The sequence below is a fragment of the Anolis carolinensis genome, chromosome 1, assembly GCF_035594765.1.
Source record: "Anolis carolinensis isolate JA03-04 chromosome 1, rAnoCar3.1.pri, whole genome shotgun sequence".
Lineage (NCBI taxonomy): Eukaryota > Metazoa > Chordata > Lepidosauria > Squamata > Dactyloidae > Anolis > Anolis carolinensis.
Genome location: NC_085841.1, coordinates 26,105,727 through 26,130,572, shown reverse-complemented (window position 1 = coordinate 26,130,572; position 24,846 = coordinate 26,105,727). Strand labels below are relative to the sequence as shown.

Sequence of the window (24,846 nt, the reverse complement as noted above, 5' to 3'; positions counted from 1 at the left end):
TTAGAAAAAAGCAAATCTATTTTAGACAAAATAGGAAGAGCTCAAGAGCAATGATACTTGAACATCTCTCAAGAAAGATATGGCATGCCTCAGAAAATAAATAAGCAATTAAATTATAATAACCAAACCCATATATCTGTATTTATCAAATATTATCAAATATTGGCAGAGTTACTAATTTGAAGATTAAAAAAACATTTCAGGCATAATGTCATGCTGTTTAAAGCTGTTCATTAAATATTGACCCAGTCACACCCAAAGATATGAATAGTTTTTGTATGACTTTCAAAAATCAACCTCTCAACACTCTTTAAGTGCTGGAGCTTTTCAAAAAGAAGGTCAAAGATTCCTCTTAATTACCAGCTAGGGAATACTGACAGAAATCAGTGAATCATCTTCTTTACATACTTTAGAACCTCAAAAGCCTGAAAATTGCCATTTTACTGCCCAGTTAATAAAAATTTGCATTCTTGGCCACAATACACCATTATACAAATTTAATTTAGCCCCTCAAACAGTACTAAAGAGACATGGACATTTCAAATACAGTAGTTGCAGTCACTCCTGTACATACATCACAAAGAGGTGCTGCCATGTTATTCAATGTTTATGTCTAGTAGAAAGCCCTGCCTATTTAGGAAAAAGGAATATTAGAGCTATCTTGGAGATACTATCAATCTATCCACTATTATGATATTCCCTTGCACCTGATGCAAGACCAAAATACTCATCTAAACCTCTATAATCACTACTACTACTACCACCACCTTACGTACACATCATGGCTGATCTCATACAGAAATATCTATTTTATTAGTAAAAGTACTCAACATGTTCCAGTCTATTTGTACTCTTAAGGCCTTTAGGGGCTATTAAGAATATGAACCACCAAAGAGAGAGTCTTTCAGGTAAGTAGGCCACAGGAAACATTGGCTCAAAGGATTATCTAGAGAGCTGGGACAAAACTAATACTGGGTTTCATTATGTGTGCTTGACTCTGTATCCTACGAAAAACCTATCAATGTGGACATTAATGTGTTTCACCATTAATGCTTTGGCCAAACAAAAGATTTGGTTCACAAAGGATCCTGTATCATTAGGGAGAAGCCAAGTCATGGTCACCTACAAGAACAGATGGAGATGCCCATATAGAAGATTGCAAATCTGAAAAGGCTAAATCTAAGTTCTTGTCTGAGTTGAACAAATCTAAGGTTGTGATGGGATTGGACTACGGCTAGCCTCAGTAGAAGTGACCAATGTCAAGCCAACTTTAGCTGAGGATGGTTGCCTTGGTACCAACCAAGCCCATCCACTTTGAATGAAGAGATGTTTGGGTAGATGTGCGTGTCGATGAGATGGAGACTGCTGACAAGATGGAAACGATTGATAGGATGAAGACCAACATCAAGATGGAGACTGATGATGGGTTGGAGACTGATAACCAGGGATGCATCTACACTGTAGAATGCAAAGTCTGAGGATCAGCATCGTAATAAATCCTTTAGAAATCAAACCAAAGAGACATAAGCAGGAACTAGCCAAATAAAGAAGAGAAAGAGAAATCCTATCAAAGCAAGTCAAACTATGTAAGGTAAACACTCTAAAAGTTCCTTCCGATGCTGCTGCAGTGGCAGACAAAGAGGGACTGAAGGTTCGGACAGGAAGAATGCTGATATGCCATATGAAGTGGGTGGAGCTACTGACAAAACACATAACAACTCTAGAAATTTCCAAATGATGCACTGAGCAGATACAGATAACACATATGTTAGTTGTAAAGACCATAATGAAGAACCAAGGTTTTATATTAGATTGGAGATGGACCACAAACAAGCATTAGAAGAGATTTATATTAGTAGTGAACCAAAATAGAACAACCTTGACAGAAGCACTGATAACAGAAAAAAATCTAATTAACAGGATAAATACAACATGAAAATATATTATCAAAGCTTCATTGTGGAAGTGTCATTCTGAATGCAAAGAACAACTAATATTTGTTAAATTACACACTGTTCCTCAGACATAGCTCAACTTCTGATACAAGGGTTGGGTTTAATCTTTGTTGAACAGCTGGTTGGTTCAGATGGAAATATATGCTTCTAAAAATAATCACAAAGTTTGAAAAGGCAATAATATAAGAAATCAACTGCCGCCTTGAGTCCCCTCGGGTGAGAAAGGCAGGGTAAAAATGTTGTAAATAAATAAATAAATAAATGCTGCTGTTTTTAACACAGTGAAACATGGCCCACTTGATCTATTCAGAACCACACACTTCTCGTTCTCCTTTTTCAGAAAGAAATGTATTATTAAATCATTTCATTTCTTACCATTAAAATGCTTTAGATTGTATTTATCTTTTCTTCTTATGAGGTCAAGCAGTTTCATATCAAAGGGGCTAATCGGGTTCACATTTGCTAACCTTCAAATGCTCATCAAGCCAAATCATTTCTTTTCTAAACAAAAATCATGGGACTTACACAACTGGATCTTGGCGTATTAAGAGACTACATTTTCTGAGTGATGTAGGATAAACAAAAATTCCTTTAGCATTTCTCTCCAAAATGTTTCAAAAGTATATTTTATTCAGTCTCATAAAATATCTCAGTTCATACAAGGACCACTTAATTGCTGATTTTGGAAAACAAATGTAGGAAATGAATGACTGAAAATAAATCCTTTGTTCATTTTTCCTATGAATTAAAGCTAGTTGAAACATTCCAATCAAACTGACATATTTGTAAAGTGAAACACAACAACTTACCTCAAAATAAAAGGGACAAATGGAGCCATGCTAAGAGCCGAATAGGCCCCATCCATTGGTGATGGATATAGCTTACTCAAGATCAAAAGCAAAAGGAACAAGCTTGGATGGAGTTTCAATTCACCTGATTTGCTACATCAAAAAACAAAACAAAAAAATCTTAAAGATAGTCATAAAAATATATTCCCAAATTTCCAAGAAACTCATATACTTAATGCAACAAGATAATTTGATATTACGAGATACAGCCAGCGTGGTACAGTGGTTTGACTGCTCGCCCAGGACACCGGGAGACCAGGGTTTGAATCTTCATTCGGCCATAAAAACCTACTGGGTGACCTAGGCAAATTATAATTTCTCAGCCCCCCTCTGAACAAATCCTGTGATAGGTTCACCGTAAGTCAGAAATGACTTGAACACAATACAAGACCATTAAATAATTTCCTCTTATTTTTAAAAAAATTATCAGGATTTTTTTCTTCAACTCACAAAGATATCAGAAGTTCTCAACTTTTTAAATTATGTCCAATGACTAAACAAAAAGATGGTGCAATATATTCCATTTTATTGACATTTAAAACATTTGAATTTCCTTTTTTTGGTCTATACCCTCAAAAAACAACTAAAATAGACAATTAAAACAAAATCCAAGAAACAACATTAAAAATTGCCACATTCGCTAACAGGGCACTTGGAAAAACTAGTTTGTTACACAAGCCAAATACAATCTCAGATTAAAGACAATATTCAAGAAGGTCTTCAAGTTTCATCAGCCCACTTGTACAGGTGGGGCAAAGTACAAGTCATTGGAGGAGGGGGTCAAGAGGTCCAGTGTTCTATGGATAGGAACCATATTTCTAGAATCAGTGTTCTATGGATAGGAACCATGCTTTACTTTCCCATGGATATATGAAGGAGCCCCCGGTGGCACACCGGGTTAAAACCGCTGAGCTGCTGAACTTGCTGACTGCAAGGTCGCAGGTTCGAATCCAGGGAACAGGATGAGCTCTGGCTCATAGCCCCAGCTTCTGCCAACCTAGCAGTTCTGAGTAGATCGATAGGTACAGCTACAGCAGGAACGTAATGGCAATCCATGCAGTCATGCCAGCTACATGAACTTGGAGGTGCCTATGGACAACGCCGGCTCTTCGGCTTAGAAATGGAGATAAGCACCAAGCCCCAGAGTCGAACACAACTAGATTTAATGTCAGGAGAAAATCTTTACCTTTCATTTTTAATTTAAAAAGAAGAAATCACTAGGAAGCATTTCTTAAATTACTCAAAAATATTCAGCAACGTACAAGAGTTTTCTTTAATATACAAGACTGAATAACCAGTTTGACCAGAGAAGACAGAATAAGGAAATCATTCAAAGTGCTGGCTTTGACCTATAAAAGCCCTAAGTGGCCCCAGTCCAGTTTACCTGTCCGAACGCATCTCCCTCTATGAACCACCGCGGAGATTAAGATCTTCCGGTGAGGCCCCGCTCTCAGTCCTGCCACCGTCACAGGCGCAATTGGCGTGGACGAGAGACAAGACCTTCTCAGCTATTGCCCCTCGGCTATGGAACTCCCTCTCTGGTGAGATTAGATCAGCTCCCTCCTTCCTGTCCTTTAGAAAGATGGTAAAGACCTGGCTGTGGGACCAAGCCTTTGGGGCAGGGCAATGAGGAAATAATAAGAAACCTACTCCACTGACCTGAGCCAGCATGGAGTCCTGAGTTGGTTTAAACAGCTGATTTTAAAGTAGATATAACTGATTTTAATGTTTAATATTTTAATGTTTAATGTTTTTAATGTTTGTGTATATTTATAATTATTTTATGTCCTGGCATGGAATGCTTGCCGTATATATGTTGTGCTCCACCCTGAGTCCCCTTCAGGGTGAGAAGGGCGGAATGTAAATGTTTTAAATAAATAAATAAATAAATAATCTACACAAAGAATTCATCTGATATTGAATGGGAATGCAAGAACAGTTCGCAGCTTGAGGATCAGTAAAGTTGGCAGGCAGGAGAAAGCTGGCCTTCTCCTAAAAGCATATGTGGATACATTTTAAAATCCATCTTCCTGACTTTTGATTGAATGTTAATGGTAGCATTTCAAATGTGTATTTATTGCAACTAGTTTCATTTTGAATTATTTACATTTAATATAATGTTATTATGTTTTGTATTTTTTAAACTAGTAAGCCACTTTGGGATTATAATTTTGAAAACAAGAAACAGATTAGATAAATGCTATCATGCTATGAAAAAGCTGAACTTCAAAATAACATATACAAAAGGAATGGCCTGAAGACAGAGAGTTATTATGCAGTCTGATGTAGCATATACCTTGAAGGATTATTGTACCATTTGTTTTTGGCTGTAGTAAGAAATTATAAAAACAAAGCAAAACCTTTCCTCCTCTCTTCCACTTACCAGTGCTTCCAGAGAGTTTTTGAGTTCAGACTACCATACTTTTATGTTTAAACATAGACAACAATTACAGATTGAATTGCTTCTTTGAAAATACACTCACACAGTTAGCAGTCATTAGATTAATTCATCTTCCATTTCTAAATTTACAACCACAATTTTTGGTGGATTACAATGCATTTTTCTTACCTGTCTACTGTGCTCGCTACAAGTTCCAACTGACTGAGCAAAAATGGATACAGATTTGGAAATCGAGTGAAGAACTCTGTCCCAGACATTCTGTAAAAGAAGAAAAGGATTCAACATCACATAGCTGCATGCTAGTTTTGTGCCGTATAAGAAATATATACACATAATTTCATTTCCCATTTTGATTTAACATCAGAAAATGGTCATTAAAAGGACTATGATTTTTTAAACTATTTATATTTTGAATGTTTGTATTTTTAAAGACTGATTCCTAAATTATAAAAGGGATGATAGGGGATATTTCTGGGGGAATGTTGGAGTTTTATGTTTAATTCTAGTGTTATGTTGTATTGTCTTTATTATAATAATAATAACTTTATTCTTATATCCTGCCCCATCTCCCTGAAGGGACTCAGGGCAGCTTACATGGGGACCCTGCCCAGTGGAACAAAATTAAAATAAAACATCATAAAATACATGTATATTGCAAAGCATAACCACAGAAAAACATGTAAACCATCATTAAAAACATAAACTCAACAGCAACTGATACCAGTAACCAAGCCCAGTAGATATGGTCAGAGTTAAAAGGCGGGCCAAGGCTTGTGCAGTATAATCCAGGGACAGGGCTGGTTATAAAGTGCTCAGGCTAGATATTAAATAGGGCTTACAAGGCCAAGTCAAAATGTTAAACCAATTAGTGAAAGGCACATTGGATGAGCCATGTTTTCAAATCTTTCTGGAAGATGGCCAGGGTGGGCTCTAATCTAGTCTCTCTGGGGAGAGAGTTTCAGAACCAGAGGGCCACCACTGAGAAGACCCTCTCCCTCATCCCCACCAACCGCACTTGGGACGGAGGTGGGAGGGAGAGAAGAGCCTTCACAGCAGATCTTAAGGTTTGCACAGGTTCATAGCGAAAGGTGCGATTGCAAAGATAGGCTGGACCAAAACTGTTTAGGGCTTTGTAGGTTATAACCAGCACCTTGAATTGGGACTGAAACTTATCGGCAGCCAGCGGAGCTGTTTTAAAAACTGTTTTATCTATGACTATATATGTTTGATGTTGCATCCTTTGGTGGAAAGGGCATTATAAAGAAATGTTGTTGCTGCAAAAGAATCAACTATTTTCACCAAACGTAACAATTGGTCTACAATGTATAAATAGTAGAAACTGTCCCGAAATCGTGACATAGAAGAAAGAGAAGTTTTCTTACAATTTAAGAAAGCAAATTTCAAAAAAGCAAAAGGAAGTAATGGGTGAGATCTCATGATTAGCCATGGGTGCTCCCCAAATCACCTCCTTCAGCTTTTTTTAAAAAAATTTGGTTTCTTAACTTGTAGAATAAATATTTGTCTTTCCTCTGCATCATGATTCCAGGAGGGAATTCCAATCAATGAGAAAGACGTTGATGATGGAAGGGAACACACTGAATAATCACAAAAATCTTCAAAGTAAATAAAACTGGGAAACAAACCAACAAGCATGTCTAAGAAATGAAACAATGGACAAATGGCAAAGTAGAGTACAAATGAGGTCACATCTGTGAGGAGAAAGTCAAGAGAGATAAAGCTGAAAATGAATTCAGGTTTGGCAAGAGAGGTTAACAAAATAAAAAGGTCACCACCATCTCCGAAGTCATGTTCAAAGCAAGAGAAAGAATAAGGAGGTGATAGATTTGCTGCATGGAGATGGGAAAATGCTAATGAGAGGTGGAACTACTCAACAAAAACTTGACCCTTATCTCCCCCCAAAAGGGAAGTAGTGGTTAACCTGGTGAAAATTAAATAAATGACATGATGCAACTAAAGACATCAAAAGAGGTGGTACAGAAACACCTAGCTACTTTAAATGACTCACAAGCTCCACGGCCAGATAAACTACAGCAAGAATACTAAAGGAATTTGGCAGACATAATCTCCTAGCTTGTTTCTATGGAGTTTAAGAATTATTGGAGAATAGCTGAAATCTCTACAGACTAAAGACGCCTTAAGTGTTGACCCTATGTTCAAAAAGGGAGACAAGAAAAGAGTATGGGTAGTCAGCATGATTTCAATATAAGGGAAGATTTCAGAACAATAGATGGTCTGCGAACACTTAAAAATAATGCAGTGATTACTAACAACACACATGAGTTTCGGAAAAATAAGACATGTCAGACTAATATCTCTATTTGTAGTTATAATGTTGACAAATAAGGGGAATGTAGTAGATACCGTGCATCATGATTTTAGTCAGGCCTTTTAACAAGTTCTCCAAGTAATATTCAAATTGACAGACTGGTAACATATGAGTTAGATCACTGGATCATAAACCATGGGTCCTGACTCTAAATGGGATACCCTTAGTTCTATGTTGGAGTCACAAAAAAATTGACAACAGTAAAACATTTCTGAATACCACTCATTTACACAAATCGATGTACAGTGTTTACAGTGGATTTGGTAGAAATTGGAAAAAAATGCTTCAGCTGTACTTCATAAAAAGGAAAATCAGCTTGTTTCGCAAGCCTTGCAAATGCTGATTTATTATTATAAATGTTTCATTTTTATACCTATTTTATATACCTATGTATATACCCAGGTCACAAAAAAAATCTCAGAGAGTGGCCGTGAATGGAAAACGGCTAAGAAGCCCTGAGCTAGTTTATGCTACTGCTAGATGTATTTACTAGCTCAATAACTGAGTAAATTCAAAGATTTAATAATCATGGGAAGAAGTGACAAACAGGGTGCCATAGAGTTACGTCCTATGCTTGGTGGGTTTTAGCATTTTCATACATGTTTTTTTATCAATGGCCTTTCCTATGGGCAGGACAAGACAAGCTATAATGAAATTGCTCTCAGACTATATAGATGGCATGAAAATACATTTTGATTTTAAATCCATTCCTTCCATTAAAAAAATGTATTCAGATGGTGGGGAAGCAACTGTGGATATGTCTGAGGGGGGTCAATGTATTTGTCCCATTGTGATCTTCTGGACTTCTGTATACAGGTTGAATATGTTTTCCGAAATGCTTAGGACCAGAAATGTTTTGGATTTTTTAAAGAATATTTGGATATATATCTATATCTATAGTAAGTTATCTTGAAGAAAAGGACTTAAGTCTAAACACAACATTCATTTATGTTTTACATATACCACATACACACCACTTAAGGGAAATTTTATACAAAATATTTTTAAATAATTTTGTCCATGAAACCAAAGTTGCAGTGTCACTATCTCAGTCGCCCATGTGGACAATTTTGAGCATTAGGATTTCAGATTTTCAGATTATTTTGTTTATACTTACATACATTTTGGGATTGCTACACCAAAATAAAGTTATTGAAAAGGTCAGCTAATAGACATTTAAAAGCATTATACCAGCTGCATTATGTTTATACCCAAGCTTATTTTTAAAAAATCAATCAATAAGAGGCATAGAACTATAGACCAAAAGTCAAAAGGCATCTGGTATACCACAAAAGCAAGTAAAGCATAGGTTCATACACTACTTTTTTTTTAAAGGGAACACCAATAGGCCCACATTTCAGAGCATGATTTTTATTCTTCTAAATGTCATGCTGATCATAACTTAGCATGATAAGTAGAAGGAAAAAATAAATAAACAAAAATTCATAGGTAAGAAAATTAAGTTGAGAATAAATTGGTTTTCATTCGAAATGATGTTCCCAATAAACACTAAACACCTATGCTAAATGCACTTCCCATTTCATATCAAAGCATTATTCAAAACAATTAGTAAAGTTTCAACATATGAAACACATGGTGAATACCATCAGATAGTCTTCCAGAACTCAGTTAACATAACATGCTTTAACCACAAACAACTGAACAAACATTGCAAAATAGATCAACACAAATCATCTGAATGAGACAGATAGAGGACTCTTTAGTAAGTGCACAAAAATTCAGAAGAATTGCTGTTCAATATTATGAGTGTACTAGCAGGAGTTTCTATAGTTCAGTACATCTTTGATATTTGTTGAAAAAAGGGGTATTTTTCAAAACCATAAGCAATTATAGTTTTAAAATTGCAGGATAAGTAGTAAACAACTGAAATCTTCACATCACAAAGTAAAAATAAAATACTCAAGATAGTATGCAATATAATTTGGATGGACAAATGGAAGAAACATCACATATTGCCTAGCAACTTAAAAGCAAACATTTAATCAGATGATCAGTGGGAGGCATGCAGATTTCCCATGGGCTGGAACTGCAGACCGGTTATTACCACATATTGTCTCCTTTACAAAAGAATTGTGTTTTCAGGAGACACCAAGGCTATATCCTCAGCTCTTGATGAATCTCAGCTCCATCTGGCAGCTCCTGGAATCTTATATTGGAACCCTTTGAAGACAGTGAAGAAATCTAAGGTCCTGAATTGGACCTTCACTCAAATTTATCCATGACAGTATAGGCTACACAAAGCGGTGTTTTGGCTGAAACTGCCTGAGCAACTCTGGTTTTCTTATTGCCGGCATGTCTTGGTGTAATGTTTGGCTCTGATTCCCAGGTTGGTCACTTTGCTCTGACTCCATGGTACAAGCTTGTCCCATAACTGGCTGCTATCTAGATATCAGCTCTGAGCTCTGAAATATATGTAATATAAATAACTGAAAAAATTCATTACAAAAAGATTGAGCATTTCTCTGTTAGTTGAGCTGACTTAATTGTATGAAGAAGCCATTTCCTTCTGGGCAATTTCCATTCATTATACAAAAACTGTCACAATCACCGAAATGTATACGACCCATTTCAATAATATCTCAATAGCATTTTAGAAATGCAAATGAAATTAAAAGCTATGCAAATAGATTTTTTAAATGCAATTCTAGTGTACTTTCTGACCCCATTGGAATTCCATACTTTTAAAGAGTATAGAGATACACAATATTTGTATGAGCAGAAACTATATTCACACAAATGTTCAGATGATCAGCTACAAAGCTCACCTATTTCCCCCCCCCCCCCCCCAGAAATCAACATTTCTGTTAAAAATCCTAGCACTATTTCCAGTCCAAAACTACAAAAAGTATATTGGAACCTCTCAAATTAGGAGAAAAATATAATCCCTGAAGAAACTACTAATTTTAGTGGTCTGAGTCTAAAGGCATCTGATCCTGTTTGACCTTGGAAGTTAAACTGGGTCAGTCCTACTTAGTATTTGGATGGGAGACCACCAATTATTGCCAGGTGTTGTAGGTTATATTTCACACGAAGAAAGTGGCAAAACCACCTCTATGTATTCTGTGCCTAAGAAAATCTTATGAAATTCATGGGATTGTCATAAGTCAACATATGGCTCAAAGGTATTAACAAACAACAAAACAACTGGATGCTACCGTAGCTATTGCAAGCATATTTCCCATACATGGAACATCACCTTTTTGGTAAACTGAATCCAAACCCTACATGGTATATAATCCATCCCTTAGGACACTGAGATCCTCTGGGGAAAGTTTACTCCAACCAGCCAGAACCCAACAGGAACAGTCACTCAGAAGACCTTTTCATTGGCTGCCCCAAGATTGTGGAATGACCTGCTGGAAGAGCTCCGACAGCTAAATGAGCTGTCAGAATGTAAAACACAACTAAGGACTCATCTCTCCTGGGAAGCCTACCAGTCCATTTCAAACCATGAATGTTAAACTTACATTCTAATAATATTGTATTTTAATTTTTGTACCATGTACAGGCAGCACCCAAGTTACAAACAAGATAGGTTTTATACGTTTGTTCTTAATTTGTATGTACTGTACGTCAGAACAGATACATGTGTAATTCACGCATAAAGCTTAGGATAGCACAGGGAAGCAAAGGTTAACAAAGGTTAACACCCTTGTGGGGTTTGTTCTGCTGTCAGTGCCCCTGTTCAGAAGATTTCACTTCACTTTCTGTCCTTGTGATAATTATATTTTGAAAATTTTGGCTTGTTTTGGAAACAAGGATCGGTGATAAAGCTTCCCCAAGATGACTCTGTCAGGAGTGAATTTCCCTTCCTAGGTGTAGATTTCTCTCACTTCCTGTTGTCTCACCCCTTTCATAACAATTAGTCATTTGTAAGTCAGATGTTTGTAACTTAGGGACGTATTTAATATATGTATTTTATAGCAATGTGTTTTATTATATGTATTTTATTTTATGTATTGCATGGTGATGTGTTTTGACTATGTTGTGCCTCATCTCAGGTTGTGGAGGCATGTCATAAAGTTGTTATTGCAGCTATGATGATGATGATGATGATGATGATGATTATTATTATTATTATTATTATTTGCTCCTTTGCTTATCCAATGCCCCACTGCAATGCCCCACTGCAAAGGAAAGGGGGGGGGGGGGTGCAGGGTTTATTTAACTGACAACATGTCATATCTTTGGCCTTCTGCTGGTGAAATTGGTGGAAAAACTGACCCAATCATATTTTGCCCATTGTTCAAGCAGTAAATGGTCAATTTCCTATAATGCAAAGTTGCCTATCCTAGTAAATGTCTCATTTCACAGAATATCAAGTCTTGGCATTACACCAAGTAGGATGCCATGGTGAATGATATCAAAATATACTAAGAGATCCAGGAAGATCAACACAATAGTACTCCACAGTCTTTCACCTAGAGTAGGTCATCAATCAGATCAAGTGAGGCTGTTTTAGTATTAAACGCTGGCCTAAATCCAGATTGAAATGAGTCCAGATAATCTGTTTTCCTCAAGAACATGTAGTGATACTCAGCCCCCACATTGTTCCAAATTCAGCAGGGAATATGAACAATGAGGTGGAAGTATTTGCATTCTTCCAGATTCAGAGAGGATGTCTCTGAAGGTGCAGTAAATGCTCTAAGCAAAAGTAACCTCTTTCTCATACAGTGAAATATTTATCATCCTCTGGACTCACCTGATCAATCTACCCAAATGGACATGGATCAAGTTTATACGGGGTGGGACTGAATGGTTCAAGCAACTTATCAATAGCATCAAGCTCCAATATTTGATTTTAAGAAACTTGACTAGAGGGACCAAAATCCCTTAGATTTTAGGGTAATAGTGGTATCAAGTTCTGAGTAAATACAAGTAACTTTCTGCTTGATAGTGGAGGCAAATATAGTACAGTAGAGTCTCACTTATCCAAGCCTCGCTTATCCAAGCTTCTGGATTATCCAAGCCATTTTTGTAGTCAATGTTTGCAATATATTGTGATATTTTGGTGCTAAATTCGTAAATACAGTAATTACAACATAACATTACTGCGTATTGAACTTCTTTTTCTGTCAAATTTGTTGTATAACATGATGTTTTGGTGCTTAATTTGTAAAATCATAACCTAATTTGATGTTTAATAGTGTCAGGACCCTGGCTGCAGAGCACCAATAACCTTACACAGAGGCCAGTCTCTATCTAATATCTTTATTAAAGAAATATATAAAATCAATAAAAACAAGAATATAGTTCAGAAGCAGACCTTTCAGATAAGGTCAAATATAGTCCAGAAATGTATTGTCCAATATAAGATATTAGAGTTCAAAGTTTTAATCCACTTGACCGAAACACACACTTTGCCAAGCAATAGTGTGGGGAAATAACAGAGTCTTTAAAGTCCAATGAAGCTTGACAACAAGGCTGGAAATAAACTTGATTCTCGACTAGATCCGTGACTGGAGGCAAGACGAACATGAAGCATGAAACAGAGTCCGTGGTAAAACCGTGAGACAAGGCAAGGCTTGAAGCTTGATCCGGGAAGCAAGGAACTGGGATTACGAAGTCCACACACGATCTCTCTCCTCAAGCTGATCAATTGACTCCGCAAAGTATCCCTCGCGCCAAACACCTATATTGGGTCTCGTTTTCCCGCCAACAGAACTCTTTCCCTAGAGAACGAGAAGTGAAACCCAACTCTGTCCAGATGCATGACTCCTTAGAATTTCCCAAGGGAAGCAGACCTAATCAGCCATTTGTTTGGCAGCGATTCTCAGGCTTCTGCGATTAGCCTCCCTGACTCCCCTATCTTTAGAATAATTTTCCCTCCTGGAAAACGGGGGGAGTTCTGCCCAAGGCCTGTTTGGCTGAATTCTTGAGGGCAAACATCAACATCCTGCAGGTGAAGAGACTCCGGCTCTTGCTGAACCGGCGAAAATCCCATGTTTTCCTCTTCGTCTGCCACAATAGTACTAGCAACAGGACTACAAGGCCCATGAGTCATCACAAATAGGTTTTTCCTTAATCCCTCCTTATTATCCAAGATATTTGCTTATCCAAGCTTCTGCCGGCCCGTTTAGCTTGGATAAGTGAGACTCTACTGTATTAATTTTATACATTACCTTTTGAACTGTCAAATAATTTTCACCAAGATCTAATATTTCAAACATGTACTAGGAGAAAACATTTTCCTGTTTTCATTCTTTGGTTTTATTTCATGAATACACAAGCCAAGAAATTCCAAATAAGTGATAATTGCATTATTTCAGTAATACTCATGGGATCATTGGTCAAGCCAGCTGCGTGTGGAAAAATGCTGATTTCTAAATTACTTGACACCTCATGTTCGTTATTACCATGCTTGAAGTTTAACCAGCTCACAACTGAGCAGATCTTGTTGAAATTCAAGGAATCTCCAGATCTCAGAAATGTGAGAACTTATTTCAAGAGCAATGGGTATGATTCAGTCTGTCATTGTGCTGATGGATGGGACTGTATCCACCAACAGAACAAGAGACTATTTCCCCTCTGTCCTGTGACTCTCAAAATTTGCTTTGAAGACTGGGGCAATTTTTAAAGTAGCATAGATACTTAATACAGGTAGGAAGGGAGAAGAAACCCCTATTCTGCTCATAAAGTGTTGGATCTAAACTCTTGGCTCTAAGAAAAGGTTAAAACATGTGGGAGGATGAGGAAGCATTAGTGACAAAAGCCTAAACTGAAAGAGAAAACTCTTGGAACCAAACTTTTTGCAATTTATTAAAGTGTTTGATTTAAGCTTAGACTCCACGGCGGAGTGCATGGTTTACATACAGAATGTCCCAGCTATACTCCCTGGCATCTCCAGTTAAATAAGATCAGCCAGTGGATCAATAGCTACTGCCAGCAAAAGTAGACTGTTGATCTCGTGTGCCTTCAGGTCCAAAAGAGAGAACTGATGAACACGTACAAGAAGCAAGCAAAAAAAAAAAAAGGAAACAGAGCTCCATGTGCTGATAGATGGTAACTTGTTTCTTTCTTATTTATTATAAAAGCCCCAACTGAAAACTGAATTTGCTCTTGAATTTGTAAGTGTTGGCTGCCGTGAATACTGTATTATATATGTCTTGGGGATGATTCAGCATGACTCTTTTTATAATCTAAGTTGGAATCATGCTAATTAGTCTAATATACACTGCATAAATGGCTAGTGGGAAAGGCCAGCACAGTGTATTGGTTTGAATGTTGGACCTTTAACTGTTTTTAAAAAAATAAATAAATAAGATAATAAAAAAATAATAATAATAAAACTTTATTTATATACCGCCCTATCTCCTGGATGGGACTCAAGGCGGTTTCCAGTCATATAAACAACACAAACATTACATAACAACGTAATAACACATTATTAAACAAAGTAAAATAATACAATTATAACAATAAATAACACTTACATGACCAGATCAAGGGGATGGGAACCATAAACCCAATATATTAAAATGTACCATTTTAGGCTAGGGAAATCTTGTGCAATATATTCAGGCCCAGAAATCGGCGGTATTCCAGTGTAATTACTCAAAAACCTGCCGACACCACCAGGTCTTCAGTTCCTTACGGAAATTGGATAATGTAGGGGATTGCCTGATCTCTTTTGGCAGTGCATTCCAGAGCTGGGGGGCCACTGCCGAGAAGGCTCGTTCCCTCATCCCCACCAGCCGCACTTGAGACGGTGGTGGGAGCGCGAGAAGAGCCTCCCTGGATGATCTCAAGGTCCGCACTGGCTCATAGGAGGAGATGCGATCACAGAGATAGGTAGGGCCCGAGCTGTATAGGGCTTTATAGGTCAAAACCTGCACCTTGAATTGGGCCCGGCAGTTTATCGGCAGCCATCATGATGATGATGATTATTATTTTATTTGTTACCCACCTCTGCTCATGGCTCAAGGAGGGGCACAACAGAGTAAAAACAAATCAAAATAAAATACATATCATCAAAGACACACCCCAAAACACAAAATAAGTGACCACCTATCAGCACATGTAATTCGTTCTCCTTTTTGCTTGTGCCTTCAACTCCCCAAATTATAGTGACCCTCTCAAGAGTGGCAAGATTTATTCAGAGGAGATTTGCCATTGCTGTCTTACAAGATAATGAGACCTGAGTACCCAATCAGTAGGTTTCCATGGGTAAATGGGAACTCATAGCCTGATCTCCCAGACACTCAAAACATAATACCTCACTGGCTCTATAGAGCAGACAGTACCGGACTAAGAGTCTGTTTTGATTTATGGCAGGACCCTAAACTTTAAGTTCTAAGACTCAAATGAAATAGCACATTAAGTAACACAGAAATACTTTGTATTAGGCATTATAGAAGATTAAAGGGGATTTGTCTGGCACTATTTATTTCCAGTTCTAGAAGGAAAATCAAAGGACATCAATTCTACTTTACTGATCAAACAACTCAGAATGTATGAAACACAGTAACTTTCTGAATTCAGTTCTATGTAGCAAGATCAAATTTACAATACACAATTTTGAAGGCCCAATGCTTCCATAATCTGTTTCAAGCATAATGTCCATGCTATTTTCTTTGCCGCTATCAGACAAACTGAAGAAGGCACATCTTAGCCACAGCAGAAAATACCTTTCCTATAGCACTGAGTGCCTAGAGCCATATTACAGGCATCTGGGACAACAAGACAGCTTTTGACACTAGAGAAGACTACTAATTGAAAAAGTACTAATGCCTTGCTTGCTTTCTGTGCTAACACCATTCACTTACTTTTTCCGTGTATGCAATAAATGATTGCTCAGATTGAAATGTCTTTAATGAACAAAATAATGAAAAGGAAACAAGGAAGGGGTAAAGAGGAATCCAGTAACAACTTTAACACTAGCTGGTTTCTTAAAACTAATAGTCTTAAAGCTGGCAATAGACTCAAGAGTCTCTTTTCCCCTTCGCCCCTTTGTTTTAATGCTGCAACATACTCACACAACTATCTCTTTAAATGGAAAACCAGCACTCTTCACTACAATTATGCGCACAGCTTCTTCTAGGAAATTATTAGCTGCCATGACATTTTGTATGCACCTATTACTCCAGAATGACATATGGCACAGGTCATCTGTTCAACAATTTATCAAATTTTATGTTTTTCAGAATAAAGGAGGATTACATGACCTTCCTCCCCGGGGCATATTAACTGTGATGAGTACGGCCGATTTGTGAATCTGAATAGGTAAAGTGATAGTCAGAATGATCTGAAAAAGATAGCAAAACTTGAGGAGATGCTTTAATAAAGAGACATCACAGCTTTATGATGCCCTCTGCTACTAAATACTCAGTCTAACTCATATTGACAAACACTGGCAATCACAAAGAAACAGAATAATGAATGAAATCAAAGGATATACACTGGTATAATACTAACAGGGTAAACTAACTACTTTATCCATTGCAACCTGGTTTCTTTGGTCATCTATGACTATACATGATGATCAGCAAACTGGATCAGAAACTATGCATATATCCTATCACTCTTTTGATCTTGTTAAATCATAGACTATCACCATGGGGGTATTAATATTAATTAATCAGAAACTCACACAGGGCCCTAGGACAGACAACATCAAATTACATCTAAAACAAGCTGATATTACAACATTAAAACCCACTGTCTGGTATCAACAATAATCCAGTTGAATCCCTGGTCAGTAAATAGAATCAAAATCTAACCAGGGCTATTGACATGATCGCTCCCAAACGTTCCCTCTGACCCATTACCAATCAGGCTCCCTAGTATATAGAAATCCTCAGGGAAGTGTAACAGGAAAGATGATGACTAGAGCACAGACAGTGGGAAAACTCAACTTCTATGCGACAAGGCACGGTTTAAGAGGGCACTTCTGCTCCTATAAGGTGGCAAAATGTACAGCGAAGAAAGCTTTCTTCTCTGCATACACTACGTCTGCAGATTCATGTCCAGCTGATCTATTCAGAGTGGTGAGAGGCTTAACTCAGGTACCCCCCCCCACACACAAACACCCATTGTTAGAATCTTCCGTAGCTCACTGTGATACCTTTAATAACCATTTCACAGATAAAATATTGTCTTTCTTAGAGTAACCACATCCACATTGTAGGTATAAAATAGCAGAAAATTAGAATCGGTCACAAGAAGAAATTCTTATGTAACAAATAAGAAGGAGGCTCCTTCCTTGGAGGCTTTTAAGCAGAGGCTGGATGGCCATCTGTCGGGGGTGCTTTGAATGCGATTTCCTGCTTCTTAGCAGGGGGTTGGACTAGATGGCCCATGTGGTCTCTTCCAACTCTACTATTCTATGATTCTATGATTCTAAATGTTAATCATGAGTGAGTGATCCTTCCAAGACAACATCTCTTATTCTGCCCAAACGAAATTTCTTCTTCTATGATAATACACATGATTCCTTTTAGAATCAGAGTTGGAAGACAGCATAAGGGCCATTCAAGTCAATCCCCTGCCATGCAGGAAAATCTTAACAAAGGCCTGTGATAAATACACAATTATCATGTGAAAACAACCAAAAAGGTTTCTTAGATCAACACTCTTGCATCAATTGATCTTTAGTAGTTAAGCTATTTGTATGCTACTCTCTTTAGGGATGTTATCCAACAAATGACCTCTGTCAACGGAACAGGAAGGTGGTGATTAGCCTACCAGTTTCTTACAAGAATCTGACCCAAAGATCAGGAAACTTTTGGGAACAAATGGAAAAGGTAAAAACACTAAACATAGGAGAAAAAAGAGGATGCAAGTAAAAGCCAACTAATAGATACAGTTACTTTTAAGTAGGATAACCTCTCCAGAAAGTTTAGAAGACCTTCTGGACTGGGAGTCACTGACAGTAAGTAGAAGAAAGCAGCAATCACCTTCAACTAACCCTAAGTCCCTGCAGACTCCATGTTGCTTACACATGAAAACATATTCCAGCTTTTCTGATTACATTTCCTGAATCCCAAAACAATGCACTCCTATTAATTTGAAAAATGTAAGGAAAAAATGACCAGTTTGTTGTTACTTTGATTTAATCCTTGCAGTTTCTTTGTGCATGTACATGTGTCTTCAAGTCACCTGTTAACGTGTGGCAACCCCATTAATTACATATGGTTTTCTTAAGCAAGAAATTCTCAAAGGTAGTTTTGCTGAATCCTTCCTCTAAAATATAGTATCTGATACTCACGGGCAGTCTCCTAGCCCAGTAAAGGTCAAGGATCCCTTATCTGGAATTTCACAATCCCAAATAATCCAAAATAATGTACATGTGTGGCTGAGATAGTGACACCTTTTCTTTTTGATGGTTTGGTGTGCACAAAATTTATTCCATGCACAAAATTATTAAACATATTCTGCACAAAACCTCCTTCAGGATATATGTATAAAGTATATGTAAAACATATGTGGATTTTGGGTTTAGACCTGAGTCCCATCTCCAAGATAACCTTATGTACATATATGCAACTCCAGGTATTTTAAAATCCACTCCCCAAAAAATCCAGAATCCAAGACACTTCTGTTCCCAAGCATTTCAGGTAAGGGAAACTTGTACCAACAAAGGCTAACCCTTTTTAGGTTCCAAGATCAGATAGGATTTGGTACCTTTATTTAGACCACTGGGATTATTCTTATCAACTCATTGCTTTCCTCATCCTTTCTGCTCTATATGAACATGAAAGGTTTTTTCCTCCAGCAATTAAATTGAAATAATGTACTCTACATTTGTGTGTGTATGTGTCTGTGAGCTGCATTTTCCTGGCAAAACATTCATTACCTGTTAAGGATGTACCAAAATTTGATGCCAGGAGTTAAGAAAGCAGAACTCTGTCAAAGCAAGTACTCCAGGCTGCAATCAGTACGAAGAAGTAATGTTTGAAAGAGAACTCTTGGGAGAGTTTTTGCAAAAAGTGCTTTTGGCAAGAACACTCATTATTCCATATAGCATCTGCAAGCCATTAGTTACTGATGTTTCAGTAACTCCCACAAAGGAGAGCTAACTTGTTGTGGCTGTAACAGAAAGCTGAAATACAGCTTTAATCCAAGAATGAAGAACACACTCCTTCTATCTAAAGCTGAAAAGCAAAACTTTCATGGGGAAAATCCTCAGCTACATGTCTTTCATATGTATATCACCTTGGTTCTGACAAAAGTATGAACTGCCTTAATTTAAAAAATGCTTTGAGATGACATCCAGGGATATCAGTTCTACCTTTGCTCACTTATGTGTGAAGGCTTATTAACACTTTCAAGTCCTTGTCTGATACTAAAGTCAACAAATAATTCAGATACATATGTGAATCAGACCTCTAAAAATGAATAACCTTTTCATAATTCATATCGAGGTCCAAAGAAATTATAGAGGCCTAAAATGAAGAGAACCAGCATGAAATATTGGCTTGAGTGTTGGACGAGGATTCTGAGAAACCAAATTTCAAATCCTCACTTGCTAATGAGAACAGCCATCTTGGGCAAGTAACACTCTCTGAGCCAATCTCCTCATTTTTAAACACCTAAGACTTGAACTGAAAAACAACAATATAAGCATCACATAGGCTTCTTTTAAGTGAGCATTCTACATATCACCAACCCACACCCACCCCACCCAAGATTTTATAATTTGGTCAGGATTCACAGATTGAAGGTCACCTGAGGAATTCAGTGGATTTCATGATAGGACACAACAGGTAAGAGTTTCCCAAAGCCACAAATAAAGAGAATTTTGGCCTAATTAGAATGTATTTTGTGGCTTACTGTAACTACAGTAGAGTCTCACTTATCCAAGCTAAACGGACCGGCAGAACCTTGGATAAGCGAATATCTTGGATAATAAGGAGAGATTAAGGAAAAGCCTATTAAACATCAAATTAGGTTATGATTTTACAAATTAAGCACCAAAACATCGTGTTATACAACAAATTTGACAGAAAAAGTAGTTCAATATGCAGTAATGTTATGTTGTAATTACTGTATTTACGAATTTAGCACCAAAATATCATGATATATTGAAAACATTGACTGCAAAAATGGCTTGGATAATCCAGAAACTTGGATAAGCGAGGCTTGGATAAGTGAGACTCTAATGTAGTATCAATTCTGTCAAAGGATCCCTGCATCTCACTTAAATTTGTGGTATAATCCCTTTAACTAATATGCAACATGTTGGATTTATAGCATGATAAGCCTATCAAGCGTCTTATTATTACTGCTTGTTTTTTTTATAAAAAGACCGCTCATCTTTTCATGGTCAAATACATTGTAGTCAGGGCCGGCCCAAGGAAATTTTCAAGTGTAAGCGAAACAGGATTTTGGTGCCCCCCCCCCAAAAAAAACCCATTCACCGAGAAATAAAAGGTAGAAGGTAGAGGTGAATAGAATGGATAAAAGAGTTTACCTTACAACCAGAAGTTTATTAACAACATTATGTTCATATAGTAACATTACATAGAATTAACACCAATCTTGCATTTTAATAAATAAATAAGTACATACGATGGTTGTTGTATGTCTTTCGGGCTGTGTGGCCATGTTCCAGAAGCATTGTCTCCTGACGTTTCGCCCACATCTATGGCAGGCATCCTCAGAGGTTCTGAGGATGCCTGCCATAGATGTGGGCGAAACGTCAGGAGAGAATGCTTCTGGAACATGGCCACACAGCCCGAAAGACATACAACAACCCTGTGATCCCGGCCATGAAAGCCTTCGACAACACATAGTACATACCATATCGCAAAGAACACCACTCTGAAAACAGGGGAATTCCAGACAGGAAACAATCAGGGCCAGCTAACACCTCCCAACAAAAAATTCACTCAGAGAGGAAACAGCCAGGCTGTAAATCTGCAAAGCCATTACATCCTTATCATTTTTCCTAATTGCAGCATTCATACTTGCCTCTAACAGACAAAAAAATCAGAAATATTGTATATTCACAACCTTTAAGAAATAATATCCCCTGATGGCACAGCGTGTGAAAGCGCTGAGCTGCTGAAATTCTGGACCGAAAGGCCGCAGCAGGTTTGAATTGGGGGACCAGAGTGAGTCCTCACTGTTAGCCCCAGCTTCTGCCAACCCAGAAGTTCAAAAACATGCAAATGTGAGTGCATCAATAGGTACTGCTCCAGCGGGAAGGTAACGCCGCTCCATGCAGTCATCCCACATGACCTTGGAGGAGTCTACGGACAACGCTGGCTCTTTGGCTTAGAAATGGAGATGAGCACCAACCCCCAGAGTCGGGCACGACTAGACTTAATGTCAGGGGAAAACCTTTACCTAACCTATGAATGTATTATTATTATTATTATTATTATTATTATTATTATTAATTCATGCCTATCCCACTTTTCTCCCGTGGGTGGGATTCATACAAATACATCCGACCACAATACACAATCAGTTAAAACATCATATCCAGATATAAAAGCCAAATTAAGATATCAAATTATTGCACTTGTTGCGTACCTCGGAAAATCTTTTTACGCTAATGCATACTTTGAAATGATGGTAGGTGTAAGATTTGACGTTAGTTCACACGTGATCACAACTCTGCTCCTGTGTACAAACTCTTGTGGGGCATGGTGGCGTTGGGCGCCATAAAACTACAGTATAGTCTCACTTATCCAAGATAAATGGGCGGCAGAACGTTTGATAATAAGGAGGGATTAAGGAAAAGCCTATTAAATCAAATTACGTTATGATTTTACAAAATAACCATCAAAACATCGTGTTTTACAATAAAACTGACAAAAAAGCAGTTCAATACATGGTAACGTTATGTAGTCATTACTGTATTTATGAATTTAGCACCAAAATATTGCAATGTATTGAAACATTGACTACGAAAACATTTACAGTAGAGTCTCACTTATCCAAGCTAAACAGGCCGGCAGAAGCTTGGATAAGCGAATATCTTGGATAATAAGGAGAGATTAAGGAGAAGTCTATTAAACATCAAATTAGGTTATGATTTTACAAATTAAGCACCAAAACATCAGGTTTTACAACAAATTTGACAGAAAATGCAGTTCAATACGCAGTAATGTTCTGTTGTAATTACTGTATTTACGAATTTAGCACCAAAATATCACGATATATTGAAAACATTGACTACAAAAATGGCTTAGATAATCCAGAACCTTGGATAAGCAAGGCTTGGATAAGTGAGACTCTACTGTACTACTAAAAGGCAGACTCCGTTGGATAATGCAGAAGATTGGATAAGTGAGACTCTACTGTACTACTAAAAGGCAGACTCCGTTGGATAAAGCAGAAGATTGGATAAGTGAGACTCTACTGTACTACTAAAAGGCAGACTCCGTTGGATAAGGCAGAAGATTGGATAAGTGAGACTCTACTGTACTACTAAAAGGCAGACTCCGTTGGATAAGGCAGAAGATTGGATAAGTGAGACTCTACTGTACTACTAAAAGGCAGACTCCGTTGGATAAGGCAGAAGATTGGATAAGTGAGACTCTACTGTACTACTAAAAGGCAGACTCCGTTGGATAAGGCAGAAGATTGGATAAGTGAGACTCTACTGTACCTTCTGAGAAGGGGTCAATGGAACCAAAAGGGCGAGGAAGCCCTGCTTGAGGGGCGGAAGGCCCTTGGCGTCCTCATCCAGAGGGAGCTCTTGGGCATTAGGAAACCACAAACCCCAATTCTCCCTTAGTTCCGAGACGCAGGCGCAGATCACCCTGGCGATCTGCGGCCGCGTCCAGGAACTAAGGGAGAATTGGGCGATCTCTGCTGTGCGCGTGCACACAGCAGAGATCACCCAATTCTCCCTTAGTTCCTGGACACCGCCGCAGATCGCCCTGGCGATCTGCGCCTGCGTCCCGGAACTAAGGGAGAATTGGGCAATCTTTGCTGTGCCCCTAGCGGCCAGCGCCCCTAGCGGCCAGCGCCCGAGGCCGCCGCTTCAGCAGCCTCATATGTTCAACCGGCCCTGATTGTAGTGCTCAATTGATTGACACTTTTTTACCCATGATGTTTGTTCCTATCCTCATTGTGTAGGAGATCTTTCTAACTTTCCAAAAAAATGTAATTTTTTAAATAATTGGGAGGTGAATTGACTAGGTCTACATGCCCGAATGTCATTATACACCCGTTTTTTCCTGGAAAAAAATGCTGAACATGCTAGTGGGAAGGGGAGTACTAGAAGCAATTATGCTATCATTTTTTTAAAAGAGTTGTAATTCTAGGAAGTGATTCCTATGTCCAGGAAACTTTTGAAGATTTGTTCAAGGTCAGTGAGCCACAAACTGAAATGAAATGCAACAGGACACTGGCAAATACATATCCTCAAAACAGAGTGACTAATGACATTGATTCTCCAAGTAGAAACATAAAATGTGACACTACACAGTAGTGAAAGGACAATGCATTAGACACGCAAATAGTTACATATATGCAAATGTTTAGGACTACCATATATACCCAGCACTGCTTGGGCTGCAACATATACGTATATGAGCAGTAATATCTATTGAAATGTTTAGGGGTAAGAGGAAACACGCAGTTATCATTAGCAAAACCAGCCACTTTAGCTGTACTAGGACAAAGACTGGCAATGCAATCCTAAATCCAGTGGGATTTAATCTGGAAGAAGGGCAGCTGAGGTTATGCTCAATTTAAATGTGGAACATATCTTTTCAGAAAACACTGTAGGGCCAACATTTTTATTTCTTCCATTATGTGTATTCACAAGACCAATTTGGATGCACTCTGCATAAAAGACAAGGAGACTAGAAGAATCATTAAGCATCACTGAATGGAGGAGGAATAATCGATAAAAGTGCCATTTGTTTTCCAAGAACAACAACATACTTCAATACTAGAAAGCAAGCAATATTGCTTAAGTTCATTGACTTGGGAAAGCATTCTTTTATACTGCATAGTTCTAAAATAAATACTTTAGAGAAACAGAGAGCAAGCCATTATACCTTGCTTTTCATTTTCTTTCAGATAGAAACTACTAGAGCAAACATTCCTACTAGTTTACGTTGCCTGTGTTTTTATGAAGTTAATAACTGAACTGTCAGTCAAGGCCTATATAAATACAGAAGTTGAATGCTTTCTGCTTTAGAAGCACTCTTATTTACAAGAGCAGCCAGCCAAGATTTTGAAATGACTGCATGGTCTGTTTGCTTTGATCTCTTTTATGCCCCAGTCTCTCAATACCTGTTAGTTTGCTATTTATGATACCTTTGTGTATTTAGGCATGAGAGGAACAGCTGTGAAAAGCCAACATTTCAA

General features: G+C 37.8%; 1 protein-coding gene across 5 annotated transcripts in view; it reads right to left on the bottom strand.

The window, feature by feature from the left end:
* thada (THADA armadillo repeat containing) overlaps positions 1 to 24,846 on the bottom strand; it is a 181,835-nt gene that overhangs the window by 78,580 nt on the left and 78,409 nt on the right. For 4 of the 5 annotated variants that reach the window (XM_062971393.1, XM_062971397.1, XM_062971402.1 and 1 more), the window contains 2 exons: positions 5,373 to 5,462; positions 2,765 to 2,896 (listed from right to left, as the gene is read on the bottom strand). In XM_062971393.1, the coding sequence (XP_062827463.1) occupies positions 2,765 to 2,896; positions 5,373 to 5,462 (222 nt within the window). Of the gene's footprint in view, positions 1 to 2,764; positions 2,897 to 5,372; positions 5,463 to 12,767; positions 13,245 to 24,846 lie in introns of those variants that run through there. The other variant, XM_062971410.1, reaches the window with a different exon arrangement.